We start from the raw sequence: 22,703 nt of genomic DNA, 5'->3' as shown, positions 1-22,703 counted from the left end.
CCTCCTCCCGGCCTTTGCAGTCGCCCCTCACTCTGTGTAGGAGCCTCTTTCCCAGATCTCTGCATGGCTTCCTCCCTCAAGCCTTCCTCAAAGGTCCTTTCCTCTCCGAGGCCTTTCCTGACTGCCTCATTTAAATGGCAATATTCCCCAGGTAGGCTGAATAATGGTCCCCAAAGATCTGCAGGCTGTGATCCCTGGACCCCGTGAGTGGCAAAAGGGACTTGGCAGATGTGTGAAGTTAAGGAACTGGAGATATCCAGGTGCTCGCTAACTGTAATGGGAAAGAGATTCGCCACAAGCAGAGGCAATGGGACACTGAAGCAAGGTGCTACCCTGCAGAGCCAGTGAATGCAAGGGGTGTAGCTCCTGAAGCTGGAAAAGGCAAGGGAACTAACTGATTCTCCACCGGCAACTGGAGGGAGCACAGCCCTGCAAGCGCCTTGATGTCCGCCCAGTGAAAGTGAGTTCGGACTCCTGACCTTCAGAGTGAAAATAAAAACGTGTTTTAAGCCACTAAGTTTGGGGTCATTTCTTATAGCAGCTGCAGGAAACAAATACAGTCAGGTGACATGTCAAACATCAACTGCATATACAACAGGCCCCATAAGATTATAGTGAAGCTGGCCCTGGCTGGTGTGGCTCAGTGGATTGAGCACCGGCCTGCAAACTGAAAGGTCACTGGTTTGATTCCCAGTCACAGCACATGCCTGGGTTGCAGGCCAGGTCCCCGGTTGGGGGTGTGAGAGAGGCAACTGATTGCCTCTCTCACATCGATATTTCTCTCCTTCTCTTTCTCCCTCCTTTCCCCTCTCTCTAAAAATAAAGTCTTTTAAAAAATAATAAAATCTTTAAAAAAATTATAATGAAGCTGAAAATTTCTATCACCTAGTGATATCATAGCCACCTTAACATTGTAGTCCATGCATTACTCATGTGTTTGTGGTGATGCTGGTGTAAACATACCCACTGTGCTGCCAGTCATAAACATATAGTACAGGCCCTGGCCTGGTAGCTTGGCTGGTTGGAGTATTGTTCTGTATACCAAAAGGTTGCTGGTTCGATCCCCGGTCAGGGCACATGCCTGGGTTGTGGGTTCGATCCCTGGTTGGGGTGCCTACAGGAGGCAACCAATCAATGTTTCTCTCTCACATCAGTGTTCCTCTTTCTCTTTCCCTCCCTTCCCCTCTCTCTAAAATCAATGAACAGCCCTGATCAGCATGGCTCAGTTGGTGGGGTGTTATCCCACAAAGCGAAAGGTCAGGGGTTCCATTCCCGATCAGAGCACATGCCTGGGTTATAGGTTCAATCCCCAATTAGAGGGCATAAGAGAAGCAACCAATCGATGTTTCTCTCTCACATTGGTCTTTCTCTCCCTCTCTTTCTTTCTCTCTTCCCCTCTCTCTAAAATATATATAACTAAATAAAAATTTTAAAAAGATAAAATCACTCTCTCGGCTCTGTCTCTGGCCGCCGGCCTTAGGCCACCCCGGCTCTGGCTCTGGCTCTGGCTCCGGCCCCCCCTGCCCTAGCCACCCTTGCTCTTGCCTTTCTCCCCGACCTCAGCAAGGCCCGTCCTCTTCCATGAGAACATATCACCAATAAACCCTGCATGCTTGCACAAAAAAATAAAATAAAATAAAGTCAATGAACATATCCTCGGGTAAAGATTTTTTAAAAAGTAGAGTACACAATACTTGATAATGATAATAAATGACTACGGTAGCGGTTTGTGCATTCACTATACTATACTTTTTATTATTTTAGCATGTACTCATTCTACTTAAAAAGAAGTGTGCCGTGTTATCAGACGGCAGCCTCACGCGTCTCGTGTTTACTTTGTCTCTGTTGCGTCATTTTTGTTTGTGCTTGATTTAGTCTCGTGTTGCTTCCTACAGTCACATGCGGCACAGGCTTGGCCCTCAGCTGCACTAGGCTACTCCATGCAGCCTAGGCGCCCAGGAGGCTAGACTGCCCAGGCTTGTGCTCTGGGATGTTTGCACCACGACAAAATCACCTAACGTCCCATTTCTGAGAACGTATCCCCCGGGTTAAACGGTACAGAGGAAATTATGAGGTCTCAGGAATCCGCCGCAGATTCATTCCATTGGAATGGCGGCCAAATAATTTATGAGTTCCTAATTTTTTACGTAAGATGATGGATACATAGGAGATGTGTTTCCATTAATTTCTACCTTTGTGGGATTTTGAAAAATTTCAGAAAATGTTAATATAAACAGTACACCCAGTTCATGGTTCACATCTCAATGCTTACAAAATTAAACATCACAAATATAAATAAGTCTCTCTGAGCATGTTTTTCTGATGTCTTTCGCTCTCAATGCATATAGAGAGAACCACTATCCAGAAGGTAGTTATTTTTATCCTCTTCCTTAAGCTGGCTTGTACTATTAAAATAATCACCTCATTCTACATTCTTCATATTTTTTTTCCCCATATGAACAGGTTTAAGATAACATAGAATGAAAAAGATTAGAACCATTAATAACGTATTTCATACCTACTTCAACTATAAAAAATAAATAAAATCAAAACAGGATAGTGACCAGAATAATAGTCAATAGTATTATTATATAATCACATTAAACAGAAGAGTTTTCATCAATACTTTAAGAATGTAACAAATATAATAGGATACATTTAAAAATATTTCACTCAATTTTGTAATCTATTTTTCATAAAAATGTTCCTCAGAAGAGGCTTCAGACACCCATGAAAAGATGAGAATCCAGGTTAGAGATAGTTAATATGGCCTGGCTGGTGTGGCTCAGTGGATTGAACAGTGGCCTGCAAACCAAAATGTCGCTGGTTTGATTCCAGTCAGGACACAGGCCTGGGTTGTGGGCCAGGTTCCCAGTTGGGGGCTTGTGAGAGGCAACTGACCAATGTGTCTCTCATACATCAATGTTTCTCTTCCTCTCTTTCTCCCTCCATCCTCTCTCTCTAAAAATAAATAAATAACCTTTTTAAAAAAGTACCTTATATTTGCTCTTCGGTACCCTGAATAAGTGTTATATTTCACATATAAGACAGGTGGTACTCTACCTACATTAGAATTATACAAACCTTTAGATGTCCACTTAAACTGTTTACTTTAAACCTTGTCACATTTTTAAGTTATTTTCATTTCTATTTTATTTATTTTTTAAATAACTTATTTATGTTTGTTTGTTTATTTTATTTTTAGAGAGAGGGGAAAGGAGAAAGAGAGGAAGAGAAACATCACTGTGTGGTTGCCTCTCACTCGCGCCCCCAACCGGGGACCTGACGTGCAACCCAGGCATGTGCCCTGACTGGGAATCGAACCAGCGACACTTGGCTTGCAGGTCGACACTCAATTCTCTGAGCCACAGCAGCCAGGTCGTTTCTATTTTAAAAGGCTGACCAGATTATTGGCTGTACAGTATTAGAATTGACAAATGTTGGAATGTACTACATTTCAAGTAAAATAGGGGAAATGACACACCCTTAATTTGTATTTAGATGTTCTTTGAACCAAAAATATTAATTTTATGAATTAACATTCATAAGGAATAGCCTTATTCACTGAAGGCTGTTGTTAAAAATCAGTAGTACAGAGAGCAAATACATGAGTCCTATCCTGTGACTACTGAGAAATGAAGCCAAACTTTAGAAAAATACAATGCAAGAAAAGAGTCAAGTTAAACATATATTTCTTTGGTTAAAAATCATTCTCTTTAAAGGATTCACTTGTAATCTGAACTCACAGACATCCCACCAACCCAAAGTAACCTTCTAAATGTCATTATGTTTGTTGCATTACAATGTCTTTTCACCCCAGTATTTGTGGAGGTCACTGGGTTGCAGCAAACTGTTTCAGCTCCAGGAAGGGTACATAATGTTGCATTAGCTCCTTTAACAACTATCTTTCTTAAAACTACCTCTGACACAGGCAGTTTTCTTCAGATACTATATGTTCAAACTTTTTATAGAAACCAACATTTTGTGGTAGACATTCAAGGGTAATCTTATAACCACAGTTCTGTTTCTTGCTTCGCAAAGTAAAGGTTGATAATAACCTTAGCACAGGAATGGGGGAATTTATGTTCTAGTATCAGAGTTGCCGTAGCAACAATCTGTCCCAAGTGACATCTTCCGCAACTGTGACATAATAATGCCCAGGTTTCTTCATGTGCTCAAAAGATTTCATAAATTGTTCAGGACTGACAACTCCAGTCTCTGTATTTATTTTATTTATTTATTTTTAATATTTTATTTATTTATTTTTAGAAAGAGGAGAAGGGAGGAAGAAAGAGAGGGAGAGAAACATGAATGTGTGGTTGCCTCTCGCACACCCCCAGTGGGGAACCAGGCCTGCAACCCAAGCATGTGCCCTGACTGGGAATCGAACCATCCAGTCTCTGTATTTAAATCAGCAGTACAGCCCTGGCTGGTGTGGCTCAGTGGATTGAGCACCAGCCTGCAAACCAAAGGGTCGCCAGTTTGATTCCAGTCAGGGCACATGCCTGGGTTGCGGGCCAGGTCCCCAGTTGGGGGCGTGTGAGAGGCAACCAGTTGATGTTTCTCTCCCTCTCTTTCTCCCTCTCTCTGAAAAGAAATACAGTCTTTAAAAATAAATAAATCAGCAGTACAAAGAGGCCTCAAAACCAAACCTTCTCCAGGACGTATTGAGAAAATGACTGGAGCAAATGCAGCTGGGTTCCGGCTTCAGCCCACGTCTTGGAGTAGACTTGGGTCAAACTCAGGAGTTGGGTCAGGTGTCACCTCTGCAGTACGGTCTGTAGCGGCCCATGGTCGGCACCCACTCGGGGGCCAGTGGACTCTCACCCACTGGGGTGCACAATCCTGCTTCAGGACTGGCCCCACCTCCTCCATCTCCCGCCACTTATGGTTTTTAAAAATTCAATTTTTTTAAACTTAAAAGAAAAAGGCAATTTACCCATTTCTGTTTATTAAGGGCAATTTCAAACAGACACCAAGATTAAGAGAATAATATAATGAGGCTCCACATACATTAAGCTTCATCAATTTTTAACTCAGGGCTGATGTCCTTCATCTACAGCCCAGACACGTCCCCTCCCATCAGTCAATTATTATTATTATTATTATTATTTTTAATCCTCATCCGAGGATATGTTGTTATTGATTTGAGAGAGAGAGAGAGAGAGAGAGAGAGAGAGAGAGACACCAGTGTGAGAGAGAAACATTGATCTGTTGCCTCCTGTACATGCCCGACCAGGGATCAAACCCACAGCCTAGGTACGTGCCCTGACTGGAAATCTAACTCACAACCTTTTTGGTGCATGGAACATGCTCCAATCAACTGAGTCACCCAGCCAGGGCCCACCAGTCAATTACTTTGAAGCCAATTCCAGACATCATGTCATTTCATCCATACTTCAGAAGGTATCCCCTTAAAGACTCTTCGTAAAACATAACCACAATATCATTAACACACCTCAGAACTTATCGTTGCTTAATATCACCAAAGTTCCAGGCCACATTAGAATTTGAGGGCAGTGACTTGTTTCCCTATTCCCTTGGTCTCCCTTGCTACCTCACATGGCCAAAAGGACTTTGCACATGTGTTTAAATTCAGGTCTGGAGAGGAGATCATCCTGAATTACTTAGGAGGGTCCAAGGGAATCACAAGGTTCCTCATAACCAAAAGAGGGAGGCAGGAGAGTAAGAGGAGACGTGACAATGGAAGAGACAGGAGAGATGTAAGTACTGGCTCTGAAGATGGAAGGGAGCCATAAGCCAAGGAAGGCAGGCAGCTTCCGGATGCTGGAAAAGGCAGGCACAGGGCTTCTTCCCTAGAGTGACTGTGGCTAGTGTGACTGCAGAACTGAATCCTTAATTTTTATTTATTTTTATTTTTTAAAATATTTTATTTTAAGATTTTATTTATTTATTTTTAGAGACAGGGGAAGAGTGGGAGAAAGAGAGGGAGAGCAACATCAGTGTGTGGTTGCCTGTCATGCGCCCCCAACTAGGGACCTGGCCCACAGCCCAGACATGTGCCCTGAGTAGGAATCTAACCGGTAATCCTTTGGTTCACAGGCCAGTGCTCAATCCACTGAGCCACACCACCCAGGGCCTGAATCCTTAATTTTGAGTTAATTTTAATTAATGTAAATTTATTTATTTATTTATTTATTAGGGAGGTGGGGGTGAGAAAGAGAGGGAGAGAAACATTAACGTGAGAAACACTGATCGGTTGCCTCTCATACGTGTTCCCACCAAGAACTGAACGCACAATTCAGGCATGGGTCCTGACTGGGAATCAAACCAGGGACCTTTCACTTGCAAGATGACGCGCAACCAACTGAGCCACTCTGGCCAGGGCTAACTGATGTAAATTTAAATAGTTACATGAGGTTGGTGGTGATGGCATTGGACAGCAATGACCATGACAGTGATGTAGCTTTATGATTTGTCAAAAACTATACAGAAGAGCTAGATGCCCCTGCTTTGTCAAACATCTTTAAGGAGCCATTTAAGAAATAAAGAAGTGGGGTAGAAGCAAAGGAAAAGCACTCTTCAGGGCCGTATTCTCAGCAAGGCCACGTGGATGAAGCCCTGTAGGAGATATCTCTCAATCCATGACATCAACACGCAGGAGGAAAAAACCATGAGTTAGAACCAGCAGATGCAGCAAATCACAGAAGTGACAGCCCCAAACGTCAGATGACTGAATTATCAGACATATATGATACTATTAAGGAGGAAGGATTGGATTTACATGAGGGATATCCCTTCGAAAGAGGTGACTTGAAGACTGCTTTGCCAAAAATAGCAACAGTGACGATCATTTATAAAGTCAGAACGGAATTCAAAGAGAAGGAAGTCAATTTCTGTGCAAACTACCTTTATTTATAAAGAAAAACTTCCCCGTTTTGTTATAAAACCAGCACTGTGTGAAGGCACATGGTCGGGGAGAGCAGGAGTGGGATCCTGGCAGAGAGACCAAGGGGCCCACCTGGTCCCCGCAAAGGCTGCTGGGAGAAATGGGGTCAAATGTGACTCCCAGGTAGAGCCCGTGCAAGTGACCCATCCCACTGGGGTAGTGGGTTGGCTTGCTTTGAGGGACTCGGGGAAGGCTTGCCAGTAGGAGTAGGGGGGCACTTTGGGTGGTATCTGATTTGGCCGGTGGGGTTTCAATTTGGCAAGTGGGGGTCTCTCTTGCCTCCAATGATTCCCAGCTCACAAAGACCTCCCACAGCTAAGGCAGGTTTCTAAACTTAAGGCTAAGGTTGTCCTTCTCCCCTGGGCTTCCAGGGAAGCAGAGAGCTGGTGGTGAGCCTCCCATCCTTGAAGGGCTTGGGGCACAGGGAGGTGCCGCAGTGATGGAGCAGGAGGTCTGGAGCGAAGGCAAAGCTGCTTCCTTCTGTCTCCCTTGAAAATGTCCTTCTCTCCAGCTAGACCTTATTCCTCTGAGTCTTCACCCTGGGGAAGAGCTGAGGGAAGACAAGAGTTTCAGACACCAGGGGCTCCCCTCCCAACTCCCCCCGCCCCCAGAATGAATGGAGTCCGCCACCCACCCCAAACACGAGACAGTCTCCACCATCCCATTTCTTCCTAACAGGCTGTCTCAGCCTCTCCTAAACAGCTCTGGAATCCCCAGAGTCCGCCTTCATCGATCCCCAAACCAAGGGAATCCTCTTCTCTCCTAGGTAGAATGGGGGTCTTCCCAACCTCATCCACTAACCTAGTAGAATCGCCCTCAATTCTACCATAATTGTATGACTGGATTCTTTCTCACCCTGCCCTGTTCAATGCAATAAAAGTTTCCTCACCTGTAATATACAACTCTCTCTAACTCCCCCCCAACCCTGGCAGCACTAAAATGCAATTTTTCATCTATCCCCTTGGCTAAAGTACATTCTTTATCTCCTATTAATATAATTGGGGACGATAATGAGAATATTTGAGCATGAACCATTCAAATAACCAGTAAGGCGGTATTGGTTGAAGCGTGCCACAGGAGGCTCGCCCTTTGCTCCCCCATTATTATGATGGTCTTTTCCTCACCTCCCCAGGCCAATATGGACTGTTCTGAGCCCTGCCCCTCTTGCCCCTTTTTCCTGTGGGATCACTCCTTTCCCCAAACAGCCATCTGGAGGCTCCACAAAATCTCCTCTGGACTCACCCCGAAGTAGTTACGGGGCACGTAGCCCTCCTGGCCGTACAGCGTGGCCCACCACCAGTCCGTCTCCTCGGGCCCGTCCCTCCGCAGCACGGTGACCGACTCGCCCTCGCGGAAGGACAGTTCATCCCCAAACTCGGCGCTGTAGTCCCATAGGGCATACACCACCCCGCTGTGCATCAGCCCCATGCTCTGCTCCACGTCTGCAACCCAAACCGGCAGGGATCGTGAGCGCCAGCGGGAACGCTCAGGGACACGAGGCACGCTGGGGACAGGGACAGGGACAGGCCCTGGGGTTTGGCGCCTGCCTCAGCTGGGGGATGAACCACGTGAACAGTTGTGTACCCTTGTCCAGATAGGGGCACCTGAGCTGGAGTCAGCTGCTGGGACTGAGATTCTCTAAATTCAAGAACATTGGGGTACCTCAACTGGGCCAGCCCCCAAGGTAGGGTCAGTGGTCCCCATTCCCTCTTGTACATTAAGTCCCCATGTCACTTCCAGAGATCCAGTTGTCTGTGGCTCCCCACCCCCCACTTACGTGGTACAGTCTCCACAGAGGACTCGGCCTCTTATTCTGATGGCACGGCCCTATTCCACCTCCCCACCAGGTGATCCCACCTCCCCCTTCCCAAATGTGCAGTCCACACTGCGCCCCCCCGCCCCAGTGATGAAGTCTCCCAGAAGGATGTGATGCCCTGGCTGGTGTGGCTCAGTGGATTGAGCGCTGCCCTGCAAACCAACGAGTCACCGGTTCGATTCCCAGTCAGGGCACATGCCTGGGTTGCGGGCCAGGGCCCCAGTTGGGAGCACGCGAGAGGCAACCGCACAGTGATGTTTCTCTCCCTCCTTCTCCCTCCCTTCCCTTTTCTCTAAAAATAAATAAATAAAGTCTTTTTTATAAAAGTTACAAAAAGGATGTAATAACTTCTCCAAACGGTACAGTCCACCCAAACCCCCCCCCCCCCCCCGATAGTCTACCATGACCTTCCTCTTTAGTGGTTCAGTGACCAGTGTTCCAATTTCTTTCCCCTCCCTGCCGGGTGTGCTGTCCCGTCTTCACCGTCACAGAACTCTCCGCGTGGAGGCAGGTAGGACAGCACACTGCCTGTGACACGGGTGCAATGGCCCAACCCCCTCCCAAAGGCTACAGCCCTTCCTCGCTTCAGTGAGCAGACCACTTCCCCACAAGTGGTCACATCCCAGCCCGCGCCGACCACCTGGGAGGAAATGACACAGCCCCACGCTCTCACGCACCTCCTGCACCAGGCGCCCCAGTAGACGGTCCTTCGTGTAGCCCCTCTAGGCTCCTCTCTTAAATACAGTGCCCCCCCAGGTGTGCAGTACAGTGCCTACACACTCCCCTGGGGTACAGCCTAGCTGGCTCCTCCCATTACCAGCTTAGGTGATGCGGTCTTCCTTCCTGGAGGCACAGGGCACAGCCTCATGTCTCCCTACAAGGGGAAGAGTCCCCTAGCCCCTCCACAGCAGCCACGGCCTGCCCACCTGCCAGCTGTGTGGTGCTGTATCTCCCAGAGAGCAGAGCCCTGCCCCACCTATGCCAGGTGGACGGTACAGTTGGAGTGTCCAGCGCCCCGCCCCAGTCCCAAGTGAGAAAGCAGATGAACTACACAATCTCCAAGACGACATTTCTCCCCACAGCGGTCCGACTGCATGGCACAGCCCCTGTGGCCCCCTGTCCCTCCAACGTAGCACATTCTGCTCTTCCACCCCCTGCTGGCACCTGCGGCGGGGCGGGGTGGGGTAGGGGGGCATGCTTGCACCTCCCCAGCAGCAGGTGGTCCATCCTGCCACCCCTCTTTTACATATATATCTTTTAAAATTTGTTTTAGAGAGAGGGCAAGGGAGGGAAAGAGGGAGAGAAACATCACTGTGTGGTTGCCTCTCACACGCCCCCGACTGGGGACCTGGCGCGGGACCCAGGCTTGTGCCCTGACTGGGAATCGAACCAGCGACCCTTTGGTTTGCAGGCTGGCACTCAATCCACTGGACCACACCAGCCAGAGTCTACCACCCCTCTTAAGCTACCCGTGCCACCTGGTTGGAACAGCCCCCAATTCCTCTCTCTGGGGAGTGTGAGTGGCAGTCTGCCCCTTCCGCCACCCCCAACACCTGCCAGATGGATGCCCAGTCCCCACAACCCTCTCCCCCAGAGGTGACCCAGCCCACCAGCCCGCCTGCAGGCCCCAGGCCTGCCTCGCACCTGCCAGGTAAGTGGCACAGTCGGCGTAACCCTCGCGGTAGGGGTCGCACTTCTCGATGGCAGTGGCACCGTCACTGAGCGTGGTGGCGAAGATGGCTGCGCCGTGCTGCACCAGGGCGGTGCAGATGGCCGTGTCATTGCACGACGCTGCGCAGTGCAAGGGGGTCCTAGGCGTGGGAGGCAGGCGTGAGCAGCCGCCCGCGGGGGTCCAGGCCCGCAGCGCTGTCCCCGCCCCACGCCCGCCCCCGCGCGGGTCGGGGCTCACCAGCCGTGGCTGTCGGGGGAGTTGACGTTGGCTCCGGCCGCAATGAGGAAGTCCACGATGGGGTAGTTGGCGCCGCAGATGGCGTTGTGCAGGGCGGTGATGCCCTCCTCGTTGGGCTGGCTCGGGTCGTTCATCTGGGCGGGCCCGGAGACCAGACCGAGGGGTTGTAAGTTCCCGGCCGCCCTCCCGCCTCCGCGTCCCCGTGCGCGCGCCCCCTGCCCCGCCAGCCCGGCCCCCCGCAGCGCTCACCTCCTTCACCGCCTGCTGCACCACGTCCAGCTCCCCGGTCAGCGCGGCGTCCAGCAGCAGCACAAGCGGGTTGAGACGAGCGCGGCGGGCCTTGCGAGGGGAGCCTGCCTTCCGCAGCACCGAGCGCATCTCCTGGGGGACAGGGTGGGGGACCGCAGTGACTTGGGGGGACTGTTAACATTACTCAAAGGGGGTAAAGAGAGGTTCAGGAACCGAGCGGCAGCCACCCCAGCAGGCCGTTGGGAGGGAGGTCCTCACTCAGTTCTGCATCCTCTGGTCCGCTACAGGTCGGGGAGTCCAGGGATTTGGAAATCCTGGGCTCAGAACTGAGAGGAAGCTGGGAGATAATTGAGTGGATGACTGTGGAAGCCAGATATTCAATCCATACAGTCTCATCTTTTTTTTACTTAAAAAAAAAAATGCTATGAAACACACATGACAAAAGGTCACCATATGCCAATTCCAGATGTTTGGAATGATATATGTATTATCATATATTCCTTGTGCTTTCTTGTTTTTGATTTTCAAGAGATGCATTTATGCTGTGCATGTAGCATTTGCGATTCTGGTCTTTGATGTCAATAATTTCAAGATTCCGGAATTCGGAGGCCCCAAATTCACTGATTTCAAAACTCTCTGATGCTCAGTTATTTCAAGTTCCCAAAATGTTGTGAGTCCAGATATGTTAACTTGTGCCATTTTGTATAGCCGAGGACCTAGGGCATTGCATTTCCAAGATTCTATGATTGAGAACTTTACCATTATATCATTACAATTTCCTTCCAAAAGAGTGGAAGGATACTCAAAATGTTAAGTTGTGGTTCTCTCTGAGTGCTGTGATTTTGACCTCTTTTATTCTAGCCTTACCTATTTCCTCTGAGTTTCCATAGTGCCTGAGTATTCCTTTCTAGTGGAAATAGTCTTTTAAAATATCAATCTGTATAACAACCTATTAGCACACTAATCTGTGACTCAAATGATGAGTCTTTAATTTTCAGTTTTGGTGACTTTAACCATCACTAATAACCAGGTTCTGTATTACTTTTTAATTCTAAAATCCTAGTCTTCAAACCTTCAGGGCTCCAGGATTCTGGAATGTCCCTGTTCCGAGATTGTGATGCCAGGACTGAATTCTTGAATTCTGTGAGTTTGCAAGGTCCTCTGTGGCCAGGATTTTGTGATTCTCCAATGAGGCAACTGGACCATCTCAAAACATAGTCATTCTTCCGTTCTTGATTTCCAGATCCTATGCTTCAACAGTTCTTGGCTCCACCCTCAGGAGCAGGCATTTTGGAGCGCCCTCACTTCTTCTGCGGGAATTGTTCCCCTTCCTCCATCTCTCCACACTGAGCAATCAGGGCTGTTCCACATGACGACGCCCCCCCCACACCCCAAACCCAGCCACGATGCAGGGATTGGACCAAGATCAGCAGGTCATCCCCTGGCCAAATGATAACAACAGTAATAGCAATTAACAGTTAAGCGCCAGGCACTATTCTAAGCTGTATGCTAATATATGTAACTCTCGCAGAAGCTCTATGGTTGTTCTCATCCCCATTTTACAGATGAGAAAATTGAAGCCCAGAGAGGCCAAGTGCCTTGCCCAAGGTTGCACAGCCTAGTTCAACACTTAACCACAACACTCCCAGCCTCAGAAACCAGAGACTTGATCTTGAAAACTGGAATGGAAGAAGCTCCGAGTAGAGTCAGAGGATCCCATGAGTTTGAATTAAGAGGCCATTTTGAGTCAGAGGTGGCTGGGCCATTTCTAGCCATGGTACCGGCTTGTTGATGTATAAAAGGAAAGAGCAGCTCTCCAGAGAAGGCAGACACAAGACCGTGCATGGCAACCAGGGAGTGAAATGGTGACAGCCTTGATTCAGACAGGCTTTTCAGGCCCAGAATAACCGCTCTGCCTACCAAGACGCAGTCATTTCTGGGTGGTAAGACTACAATTCCTAGCCTTGGCCGGGTAGCTTGGTTGGTTAGAGCATCATCCCGATACACCAAGGTTGTGGGTTCAATCCCCTACCAGGACACATACAAGAGTCAACCAGGAATGCGTAAATGAGTGGAACAACAAATTGATTTCTCTCTCAAATCAGTTAAAAAAAAAAAAAAAAAAGACTCCATGATTCCTGAAAGGATGACCTGGCAGCAGTGGTGAGATATTGGAGAGGGGCAGGGAAAGTCTGGGTGGCCAAGGCCTTTAGATGCTCTTCATATGTGTCCCACTTTTCTTCTGAACACGGGCACACTAGATTGAAGACTACATTTCCCAGCCTCCCTTGTGGCTGGGTTCCTAGCCAATGGGGTGCGGCAGAGGTGATACCTGCAATTTCCAGGTTCTGTCCTAAAAGGGAAGGGGCACTTCCCATGTACTAATATACCTCACTTTCCTCCTATATTACTTACCATGCTCTGCAGCTGCTCTGGTGGGCTGCTCTGGGGCGGGGCCGGGGGTGGCATGGGAGCTGGTGGGGCAGGAGCAGGGGGCCCTGCCCTGGCCTCGGATCCCTCAGAGATGGAGGACAGCTCGGGCTCAGACCCCCCAGGCCCGCCAGGACGATGGAAGAGGCGGCTGATGATCTGCTGGTACTGCTTCTTGTGGGTGGGGGGCAGGGCTACAGCAGGGCTCTGCTCCATAGAACCCCTGCGTTTTAGGGGCCGCGGAATCTCCGCTAGCACCCGTGCCACCTCCTCCAGCTCGGGCACCGACTGTGCCTCAGGTGGCAGTGCTGGCTGCAGCCGCGTGGGGCTGAGGGGCCGAGTCACAGTGCCTTCATCTACGTCACCAGCCTCTAGCACTGGTGCGAGCAGCCCCTCCAGCTCTGGTTCAGGTTCCAGCTCAGTGGGGGCTTTGGGGGTGCCTAGAAGGAACCAGAGCCAAATCAGAGGAAGGATTCTCAGGAGACTCCCCAAGACTCCCTTGCCATAACTTCCACAACCTTCAAGTAGCACCTGATTTGCTGTGTGACCTCAGGGCAGTTCCTTGCTGTCTCTGGGCTATGTCTAATATACAGTGATGGCACTTCCAACTTATCAAGCACTTAGCATGTAGCCGGTGCTTTACATGCCTGTCTTATTGAATTCTCACCTCACTATGCTAGAAGGTAGTTATGGCTTTCGTCTTATTACAGAAAGGGAAACCAAGTCTCAGAGAGAGCAAATCAGTTGCCCAATGACATGCAACTGGGATTTGAACTCAGTGCTATCTGACTCCATCATGATAGACTGGATGACCTAGGATTCTCAGAATTTTCTCTCCTCACATGTCAGGCAGAAAACTCCTGCTGGAACTAGAATCCTGGTCACGTTGGTCTCTTCCGCCTGTCTCATTCCTCTCTATCAGAGCTCTTAAAGCAGGTAGAACTAGTAATGATCATGCTTAACCATTGTGCTGTCTGTCTCTAGCTCCCCAGCAGATTCCCAAGCGCATGGGGCAGGGTCTGAAGACAGGTGTTTGGCTGTGATGGCCTCCCCTTTCTGGTCTGGTCCCCAGTCATTTGACCTCCCTTCACCAAGCCCTCTGGAACCCCAAATGCAGACTCACCTTCACTCCAAGTCGGTTGGGGGATCTGGGGCACTGGGGCAGGGGGTTGAGGCTGGGACTGTGGCTGTGGTTGTGACTGGGGCTGTGGGGGCAGCTGGGGCTGTTGGGGCTGGGGCTGGGGGGGCAGCTTAGGTGGAGGAGCTCGGGAGATGGAGGAGCCAGGGAACATGGCCCTGCTGGCCCCATGCTCCCAGAAGGCGTTCTGCAGTTTAAATATCATGCTGAGGGGGATGGGGCGCTGGCGGGGGGCACCACGAGGCTGGGGGTTGGAAGGAGGCATGGGAATGCGGCTAACAGGCTGCCAGCTTCGGGGCAAAGTGACTGATGGCCCCGCGGAGCCCAGCGATCTGCGGTAGCTGCCCACATCAGAACGCCTGTCACTGGCCAGAGGGGAGACCTTGTAATTGCGGGGCAAGGTGGCGCTGGTGAGGTTATCCTGGGCGAGAAAGAGGGAGGGAGGGAAGGAAAAAGGGGCTCAGGTGGGAGGAAGATAAGGATAAGGGAAGGGAGGGCAAAAGGTGAGAAGAGGGAGAATGAGGTGAGGGAAGCTGGAGAAAGTGAGGGAAGGAGGACAGAAAAGGGCTGGAAATCCAGGATAAAGAAGGAAGAGCTGAGGAAGGGCATGGAAAACGGGTGGGGCCCTGACTTCGCTCCCCACCCTTGCCCACCGGCTGCCTCCACAAGCTTCTCCTGCCCCTCACCTTCCCGGTGGCCCCCAGCCCATCCAGGCTGCTCTCTCTCCAAGGTAACAGCTGAAGGCTCGGTGAGGAGGGCCTCGTGAAGACGTCCAGGCCTGCAATGGGGGGATCATTAGGTTCTGGAGGTCGCCTCTTCAGCTCCCCCGCTCTCCTGGGCCTCCCATCACTGACGTTCGTAGCTAGCTGTCTGGGAAGACTTCTTCTCATATGCCACGTCCAGATCCGACTCGTTCCAGGCTTTGGGAGGCCGCCGTCGCAGCATTAGATCGTCTGGGGAGAGGTGGCAAATGAGGGTGCGAGACGAAGCTAGCCCCGGGTCCCTCACCACCCGCCACCCACCCCACTCCAAGTTCCGCCCCCGGGTTTACCTTGAGCGCGCAGAGGCGGGGCGAAGGCGCTGCTTCCCGCGCCCAGCAGGGGGCTCCCAAAGGAAGCTGGCCCGTCGTAGCCGGCCGTGGGGCGCGGCGACGGCCCGCGCTCGGGGAAAAAGACCTGTGGCACCTCGGCCAGCGAGCTGCCACGGGGGGAACCGGCGCGGCCCAGGAAGTCGAAGGGCGTGGGGGTACCCTGCTGGCGGAGCGGGCCCGAGCCGGGCCGTGGGGAAGGCGCACGGCCGAGGGTGCCACCTGCGCCATCGAAGGCGCGGGGCCTGGGCGAGGGCGCGCGGTCCAGGCTGCTGTAGGCGTCTGGCTGCAGGTAGAGGGGGGTGCGCGGTGAGGACGGCCGGCCCTTAGGGGACAGCGAGCTGTAGGGGAACAGAGTCGGGGCGCTCTCAGAGCGTCCGAACGGGGTGTCTGCGCCGTCGCTGGCTGCCTTCCAGGAGGACCCGCGGCTGCTGAAGGGCTCGGAGACCGGGCTGGAGCTGTACCGGAGCATCTGAGACTGGGACATTGAAGGGTCAAAGGAGACATTAGTAGAGGGTTCGGGGGAGGTCAGAATTGGTCGTCGAAAATCAACCCAGGTAGGTTGGACCGGGGCACACAGAGCCCAGTGAGGGCTGTCGAGGAGAAAGCCCGGAAACCAGGACTAAGGCTAGCCCCTATAACGCTTTTGAGCCACTTAGAAAAAGGCCATTTTCCTTCCCAGGGTCCTCTCTGGTGTCCACTTCTACTGGTCCCCTCTTCAAAGTGTCTTTAAATAGCCCACAACCCGCACAGCCTTACCAACTAGCCTCGCCTGAACTCCAGGCATAAAGAAGCTGGCTTTTGGGGCGCCAGGATAGGGACCAGGCGAGCGGGCTCACCCTAGGTGGCGCTCCAGCCTGAGAGCCAAGTGGCGTTGGAGAGTCTGACCAAAGCGACTCCAGCTGCTTGGTCAGTTCGTCGACTTTGGCCGCTGCCGTGTCCAGCTCCATCTGTTTCAAGTCCATATGCTTCATGGCCAAAGCTGGGCGGGTGGGAGTGGCGGTAAGGACCCGGACCTCCAGGTAGGGGCCCGGCTCCGCCCCCGGCCGCCCCCGGCCGCCCCCACCCTCCCAAGCTCACACTGGAAGTTCAGGTCCAGAAGGTCTTGCGCGCTCTGGAATGCCTCGCTGTCCATGGTGCCTGCCGGAGCGGGGCGCCTGCGTCGAGGGGGAAAAGTCTTCTCAGGCACCGTCCCTCCGGGCGCCCGCGGGGAAGCTGGGGCCGTGAGGAGCAGGACAGCGCCTTTACTCTGCTAGTTCCTTCCACTGGAAGCGCTACGCCCCTCCTCTTGCCCTGCCCGGAAATGCCAACTCCTTCAAAACCCTCCTGGAAGACTCAGGGCAATTTACTCTCTTTACAAGGCTCCTTATCCATCGCTCTCTCTCAGACCCAGTAAGACCGGAATCATTCCTTCAACAGCTGATCCATGGGTCACCTACGATGCACCAGGCATCACAGTGAACAGAGGGTGGAATAAGAATATCTGTAAATTACTGAATGCCTACTACGGATCAGGCGACACTGAGCTAGATGCTGAGGATACTTTTTAAACTTTTTTAAAAAACGATTTTACTTATTTTTAGAGAGAAGGGGAGGAAGAGAGGAGAGGGAGAGAAACATCAATGTGTGGTTGCCTCTTGCGCACCCCCACAGCACCGCCAACTGGGGACCTGGCCTGCAACCCAGGCATGTGCCCTGACTGGGAATCCAACCCGCAACCCTTTGGTTCACAGGCCGCCGCTCAATCCACTGAGCCACACCAGCCAGGGCAGGGCAGAATATTTTTATAAATAATCATTGTGCTGCCTACTGTGTGCCATGACCTGTGCTAGTTGCTTGATATACTACAATAAAACAATCATTTATTGATGAGCCACTGCCTCCTAGAACTGTGCCAACTGCTTTGCACCCAATACCTCATTCGATGGTCAAATCAGCATAGCAGGTGAGAAAGCGGGGCTCAGAAACTTCTATTCAAGGTCACCCTGCAAGAGGTTGGCGGTAGTAGGTTTCACATTTGGATCTACGTTGTTATTTTTGGGTCATCTCCACCTGAATGGAAGTGTCCCAGAGGGCAGGTACCACTTTGCTTCCTCTCCTGAGTCCCCACCCAGAGGAGACCTAATTCACAGGGACCCAGTGTTAACAGGAAAGAACTAGGGAGTGGCCAAGGGAGGCTGGGCTGCTGTGGTCATTTGCCCAGTGGGTGGGAGCCAGGCCAGTAGGAACCGGCCAGGCCAGCACTATCCCCACCCCCACAGTAGCTGCCACGCCCACCAGCTCCACCACTTCCCCAAGCTTCACCCACCGCTTGGCTTTGGCGGTTCAGGCGTAGGCAGCGGGGCAGGCTGGGGCATGCTGATCCTGGCCTCTGTCTGAGAAGCCTCAGAACAGAACCTGTTGGAGCTGATGGCTTGTTTGGGTGTGTTGGGTGTACATAACCTTGGGCCTCAGTTTCCCCAATAGTGAAGGAAGGAGGTAAATCAGCTGTTCTGACAGGCCTCTTCAATCTCAGAGGCCTGGATTCTAAAACTGTAGGAACCTTGAACCTCTGCTTTAGAGTCTACTGTTTGAAAGTTCTGAGTCCAAGATTCGATCTTTGGAACATTCTGGAATTCTCCAATTTGCCCAGCCTAGGTCGCTCCATCTTCCTGCACCACGTTCAATCTATCCGAGGATCCTACTGTCTTAAAAGTCTAGGTGACTGTATGGTCTAGTGCAGCAGCAAGAGCACAAGGAAGGAGCCAGACTTCTAGGGTTCTAATCTGGTGATTCCACTGCCCCACCCTGACAAGGGTGCCTCAGTTTCCTGATCTATAAAATGAGGAGAAACAGCAGTCTACCTCAGAGAACTGTTGTGAGGATCCAGCTGGCCAGACGGTACAAGAGGAATTAAGGCCTCAGACAGCAGAGACTACAGTAGTCAAAACTCGGGTCTTTTAGAATCTCAGAGATACCCAGGAAACATTCCGTAGGTTTCTGATAAAATGTAAAAATGGAACAATTCTCTGCAGCCTCCAGTGCCAGCATGGAAGGCAGCGAGCGGTTCTTTGGGGGATTTCATGATTTCCAAATTTCTAAGACTCTCAGATCCCACGTTGACATCCTCTGGCTCGGAGGAAATGCCTAGGCTGGGCGTGGGACCCACCCGAGACTGGTGCGGACGGAGAGTTGGGACCGCCAGGGGGCGCTCCGGGTCACGGCCCGACCCCAGCCCAGCAGGCGGACAGCTCCTGAGCTCAGACCCAGGGAATGCTCGGCGGGTCCGGGCAGGTGCAAAACCTCCCGCGGCAGGGGAGCGGGGACCGGGCGGGGCGCGAGGGCGGCGCGGGCGGCGCCTCTGCTCCCAGGCCTTTGCCCTCCACCCCCACGTCCTCTCCAACCCCCTCCCCCAGCTTCCGCTTCTCTCCTTTCCTCCTCCCCTCGCTCTCTTCTCCAGTCCTTTTCTGCACCCCTGCCAGACTCTAGGTTAAGAAGCCGGACGGGAGGAAGGGGGTGGGGCTTGCCGGAGGAATCATCCTCGGTAGAAACCGGGTCAGAGCGGCTGGCCCGGGAATACCCAGGTTGTCACCCTACAGCTCAGGGAGGACGGACTGACGCTGGCAGTGGCCCCACCCTCGCTGGGACTTGGTTTCCTTCTCCCTCTGGAGACAGCTGTGGAACGGGCTAGGACGCCCCTCTCTAAGCCTCTGTGCCTCAGTTTCCTCGTGTGTATAATGGGGGGGTTAATACCTTCACCTCAAAGAGGTGTGAGATTTGAGTAACGTAATTTATGTACAGTGTGTATTTTAGAACAGTGCACGGCACCAAATGAAGTTCACGCATATAGCATTCTTTTTTTCTTTTTTTTTTTTTTACATACAGCATTCTTAATTAGGGTCTTCCTTTGCTGATCATTACGTTAACACAGGGACTGGCACAGGGTGAGGGCTCAATACCCAAAGTCATTTTTTTCCCCTAAAAGGGCCCTTTCAACTCTTTCTGAGATTCCAAAAGCCCTGCTTTTTGATCTCCGGAGTCTTGACTTCCTGAGCCACGTACATTCCTGAGCTCTGGCCAAGGGTCATCCATAATAATTTAAGCACAGGAGCATGAGGAAGGTTCCAGACAGAAGGTGGCAAAAGCCCAGGGTGAGGGCTGTGTCTGCTCTCCAGCCTCAGTTTCCCCACTGGAGTAGGGAGGAGTCATTCCCTAAGGTGGGGTCAGCAAACCTCATGGGAAGCGACACCGCTGAACAGTTGCGCGAGACAATGAGAACCGTGAGCCTGGCATGCTGTGGCTGTCCTGGCAGCCATGGTTGTTATTGTTAATGTCATCACAGGCTATCACCAAATGCCCATCAAGCCCAGACTTTTAGGAAGTTCTTCCCTCTCTCATTAGAGCCCCTTGCCTCCCCCACCCCCTTGTTTAATCCCTTCATACGACACATGGGGGTGGAGAGAAGGGGGAGACAGAGGGAGGTGCAGGGCCCTGCCCTCCCCCTGCTTCAAGGACAGACACACACCTCCAGAATTAGCCTCTATCCCTCCCTTATCTCCCACGCTACCTCAGGTCAGAGAGATGGGGGTGGAGGTGACATTTCTCACCTCGGGGTCAGGGCTAGGAACCCTAGGAGGAGGCTAGTTAGAAAGTCTGGTGGGAGTGCATGGAATTCCGCATCCTAGAGAGCTGCGGAGGAAGAGGGACGCCAAATCTTGACGCCCCTCCGCTTCTGGAATTCTGCCCTCTATTCTATCTAGAACGCCTGCCCTCTGCAAACCCCAGATGTCTCCCACCTCCACGGGGCAATGGGAGGCACCACGCCCGTGCCAGGGGGCGCCCTGGGGCGGAGGTCCCATCTCTGGTTAGGCAGGTCTGACGCCTCGGTTAATGACATGTTGGGGATCACGCAGCGGCACAGAGGAGGTTGTAGAGCTGCCCGGGTCCTACCCCCACCCCCCACCTCAGAGCCGCAAAGTCGGGGGGAGGGCAGGGACACAGCCTCCAGAGGGTGGTGTTTTTCTTGCACCATTTCACGGACCCGGGTTCCAGTACCCCCACCCACCCCTAATTCTTCTCGGAGACACACAAGCTCGGTGGAGAAAGCAGGAGGAAGGCAGTACGGATGGCCACCCAATTCCAGAGCCCCAGCCATCCGAGCCTCCCGTTTCTGCCCAAGATTTCAGGCATCCCCTATCCCAATTCTACTCAAGGACTCGGGGTTCCGAGAGCCCCCAGTTCTAGGAGTTTAGGAGTCCCAGCTCTAACACATCAACAGGGCCATGGCGTGCGAGCCCTCTATTCCAGGAACTCAAGCATCTAGGCTCCCTTTACTTCTGCTCAGTTAAATCAGGTACCCTAGTTCCCTCCTTCCAAGAACTCTGACGTCTGCGCACCCGCAATTCCGCGCTGGGACCCGGCGTCCGAGTCCCCTCCCAGTCCTCCCAGGGACGCGGGTGTCTGCTCCTCCGGAGCCGCTGGACCCCAGGGGCGTGAAACTCACGGATCCGGGGCAGATCCTGGCACCAGGGGGCTTTCTCCGGCTCCAGCTCCGGCTCCGGCTGAGGGGAGCGGAGGACGGGGCGGGGCAGGCTCCGGGAACAGGTTAGACAACGTGACTCCGGCTGGAGGGAGGCGGGTCCCGGAGGGGAGGGGGAGCCGGGGTCGTCTCGAGCACCTTGGGACTTGTAGTCCCGGCGGAGTAGGGCGCAGACTGAGCCATTCCCATTAGGAGTCATCTGAATCCATTTCACGGGCCGGAAGGGCGAGGCCCAGAAGCCTAGGGCGACCTGGCTACGAAAATGAAGAGTCCAACCTACTTCTCTGAGGCTGTGGGAGACGAACGCCTGAGTCCCTGCCCATCCCTTCATGTTGTTTCCCTCTTCTTTTATGAAGGTTTGCACAACACCATAGGGAGAAGGTTAGAGGCTGGGGCGGACTCACACGCCGCGCCCCTAGGGAGAGGAGAGGGCCTCGCTAAATCAGTAACCCCTCAGGTCTCTGAGCCTCAGTCTCCCCGTCGGTAAAAAGGGTGGGTTGGATCTTTACAGGATTTCAAGCAACAGCGCCCAAGGCTGGGACTACAGCCCCTAGCCTGGTCCGCACGTAGGTCTGGCACCTCCCCGCCTCGCGTCCTCTGGGAATTGTAGTCCGGGAGCCCCCAGGGGCGACGTCCCCGTGTTTCGCCCACGCGCGGGAACTATCCGGCGATCCCAGGCTGACCCACCCTCCGTTCTGGGAAGCCGCTCTCTCCCTGAAAAGAGGAGTACCCCAATTCAGGAGGAGGATCCGAAATCTCGGCAGAGGGGGCGGGAAACGGCGCTGACACACGGGTCAGGAATGCAGTTGGGTCACCCTGTCTAGCCGCTGTCTCGCGGCTCCGCCCGCCGCCCCACACGATTCGGTAACTGTCGGAAGGGGCGTGGACGCGTCCCCCAAATCTGGGCCCACGTGCCGCTGTTTACACACGCCCCGGGTCCGGGAAGGGGCTCTGGTCTACTGCCTCTCCCTTTCTTAAAGCCTTCGGGAATGTGCCCCCGCACGAGACTAAATCCTCCCGGACATCTACCCTTTCGCTGGACCAAAAGCCCTGCCTTTCAGCCCGTACCCCCCAACTCGGGTCTGGCTCCTGAGCCTGGAGGCTCCGCCCAGAGACCCCTGGGCCCCGCCCCCTCTGTTTCCCGCTCCCCTGAAATCCGGAAGCCCCGCCCCTGGACGATGCTTCAAGCCCTCCGGAGGAATTACCCACTTTCCTCAATTTTCCCACTCCTCCCACTCAAGTTCTCAACTTCCGAGGTATCTGGGCCTCCCTATAAGGGACTGTAACACGGAAAGCACAGCCATGCCAACCCAGACTCTTACCTATCTCTTTAAGAATCTCAGACCAATCGATCCTCCTGTCTCTTTAAGAGTTAGGTCCTATCAATGTGGCTGCCCCTTTAAGGCGACGTTGGCGCAAATAATGTGTGCGAAACTAAAGGGGGTGCCCGCCGGGGCCTAGTGGGGCTCTACCTCCCGCCAGACATCGAGTCAGCTGCTTCAGCGAAATTTCCGGGAAAAGACGCCTTCCTGGGTTGTCTGCTCCGCACAAAGGGACATTTCCCCCAGTTCTGCTCAAAGAGAGCGCGAGCTGCCAGCGACACCCCTGCGCTCCCGCGCTCCATCGGCGCTCCCGAGTGAGTCGCC

The 22,703-nt window shown here is 52.5% G+C and overlaps 1 protein-coding gene and 1 pseudogene across 3 annotated transcripts; both read right to left on the bottom strand.

Moving 5' to 3' along the window:
• Nucleotides 1-3,916: 3,916 nt before the first annotated feature.
• LOC149995002 (glucosamine 6-phosphate N-acetyltransferase pseudogene) lies at nt 3,917-4,875 on the bottom strand (annotated as a pseudogene).
• Nucleotides 4,876-6,854: 1,979 nt separating this feature from the next.
• Nucleotides 6,855-21,789, bottom strand: PPP1R13L (protein phosphatase 1 regulatory subunit 13 like). 3 transcript variants are annotated; one of them, XM_090260246.1, is made up of 13 exons: nt 21,018-21,789; nt 16,620-16,696; nt 16,379-16,521; nt 15,504-16,017; nt 15,307-15,405; nt 15,139-15,230; nt 14,438-14,873; nt 13,300-13,754; nt 10,885-11,016; nt 10,636-10,769; nt 10,371-10,537; nt 8,153-8,352; nt 6,855-7,460 (listed from the first exon to the last, which is right to left on the bottom strand). In XM_090260246.1, the coding sequence occupies exons 1-13, from the start codon at nt 21,386-21,388 to the stop codon at nt 7,422-7,424; spliced, it is 2,859 nt and encodes a 952-aa protein (XP_090116372.1). In that variant the 5' UTR covers nt 21,389-21,789; the 3' UTR covers nt 6,855-7,421. The 3 variants fall into 3 exon arrangements, with proteins under 3 accessions (XP_090116372.1, XP_090116370.1, XP_090116371.1); XM_090260244.1 differs by having other exon boundaries at nt 21,022-21,080; XM_090260245.1 differs by lacking the exon at nt 21,018-21,789 and adding an exon at nt 20,915-20,970.
• Between the last annotated feature and the right edge of the window lie 914 nt (nt 21,790-22,703).

This window comes from Furipterus horrens, unplaced genomic scaffold, assembly GCF_987537825.1.
Source record: "Furipterus horrens unplaced genomic scaffold, mFurHor1.1.pri manual_scaffold_13, whole genome shotgun sequence".
NCBI lineage: Eukaryota > Metazoa > Chordata > Mammalia > Chiroptera > Furipteridae > Furipterus > Furipterus horrens.
Note: the sequence above shows the minus strand (reverse complement) of the source record. Positions and strands in the feature narration are given on the sequence as shown.

Coding starts and splice junctions, on each gene's coding strand:
- PPP1R13L (XM_090260246.1), bottom strand. CDS start 21,388: ATGAAGGGATGGGCAGGGACTCAGGCGTTCGTCTCCCACAGCCTCAGA. Junction 16,018..16,378: donor AGGCTGGAGCGCCACCTAGG/GTGAGCCCGCTC, acceptor TCAATGTCCCAG/TCTCAGATGCTCCGGTACAG. Junction 11,017..13,299: donor CAGAGCAGCTGCAGAGCATG/GTAAGTAATATA, acceptor CCTGTCCCCCAG/GAGATGCGCTCGGTGCTGCG.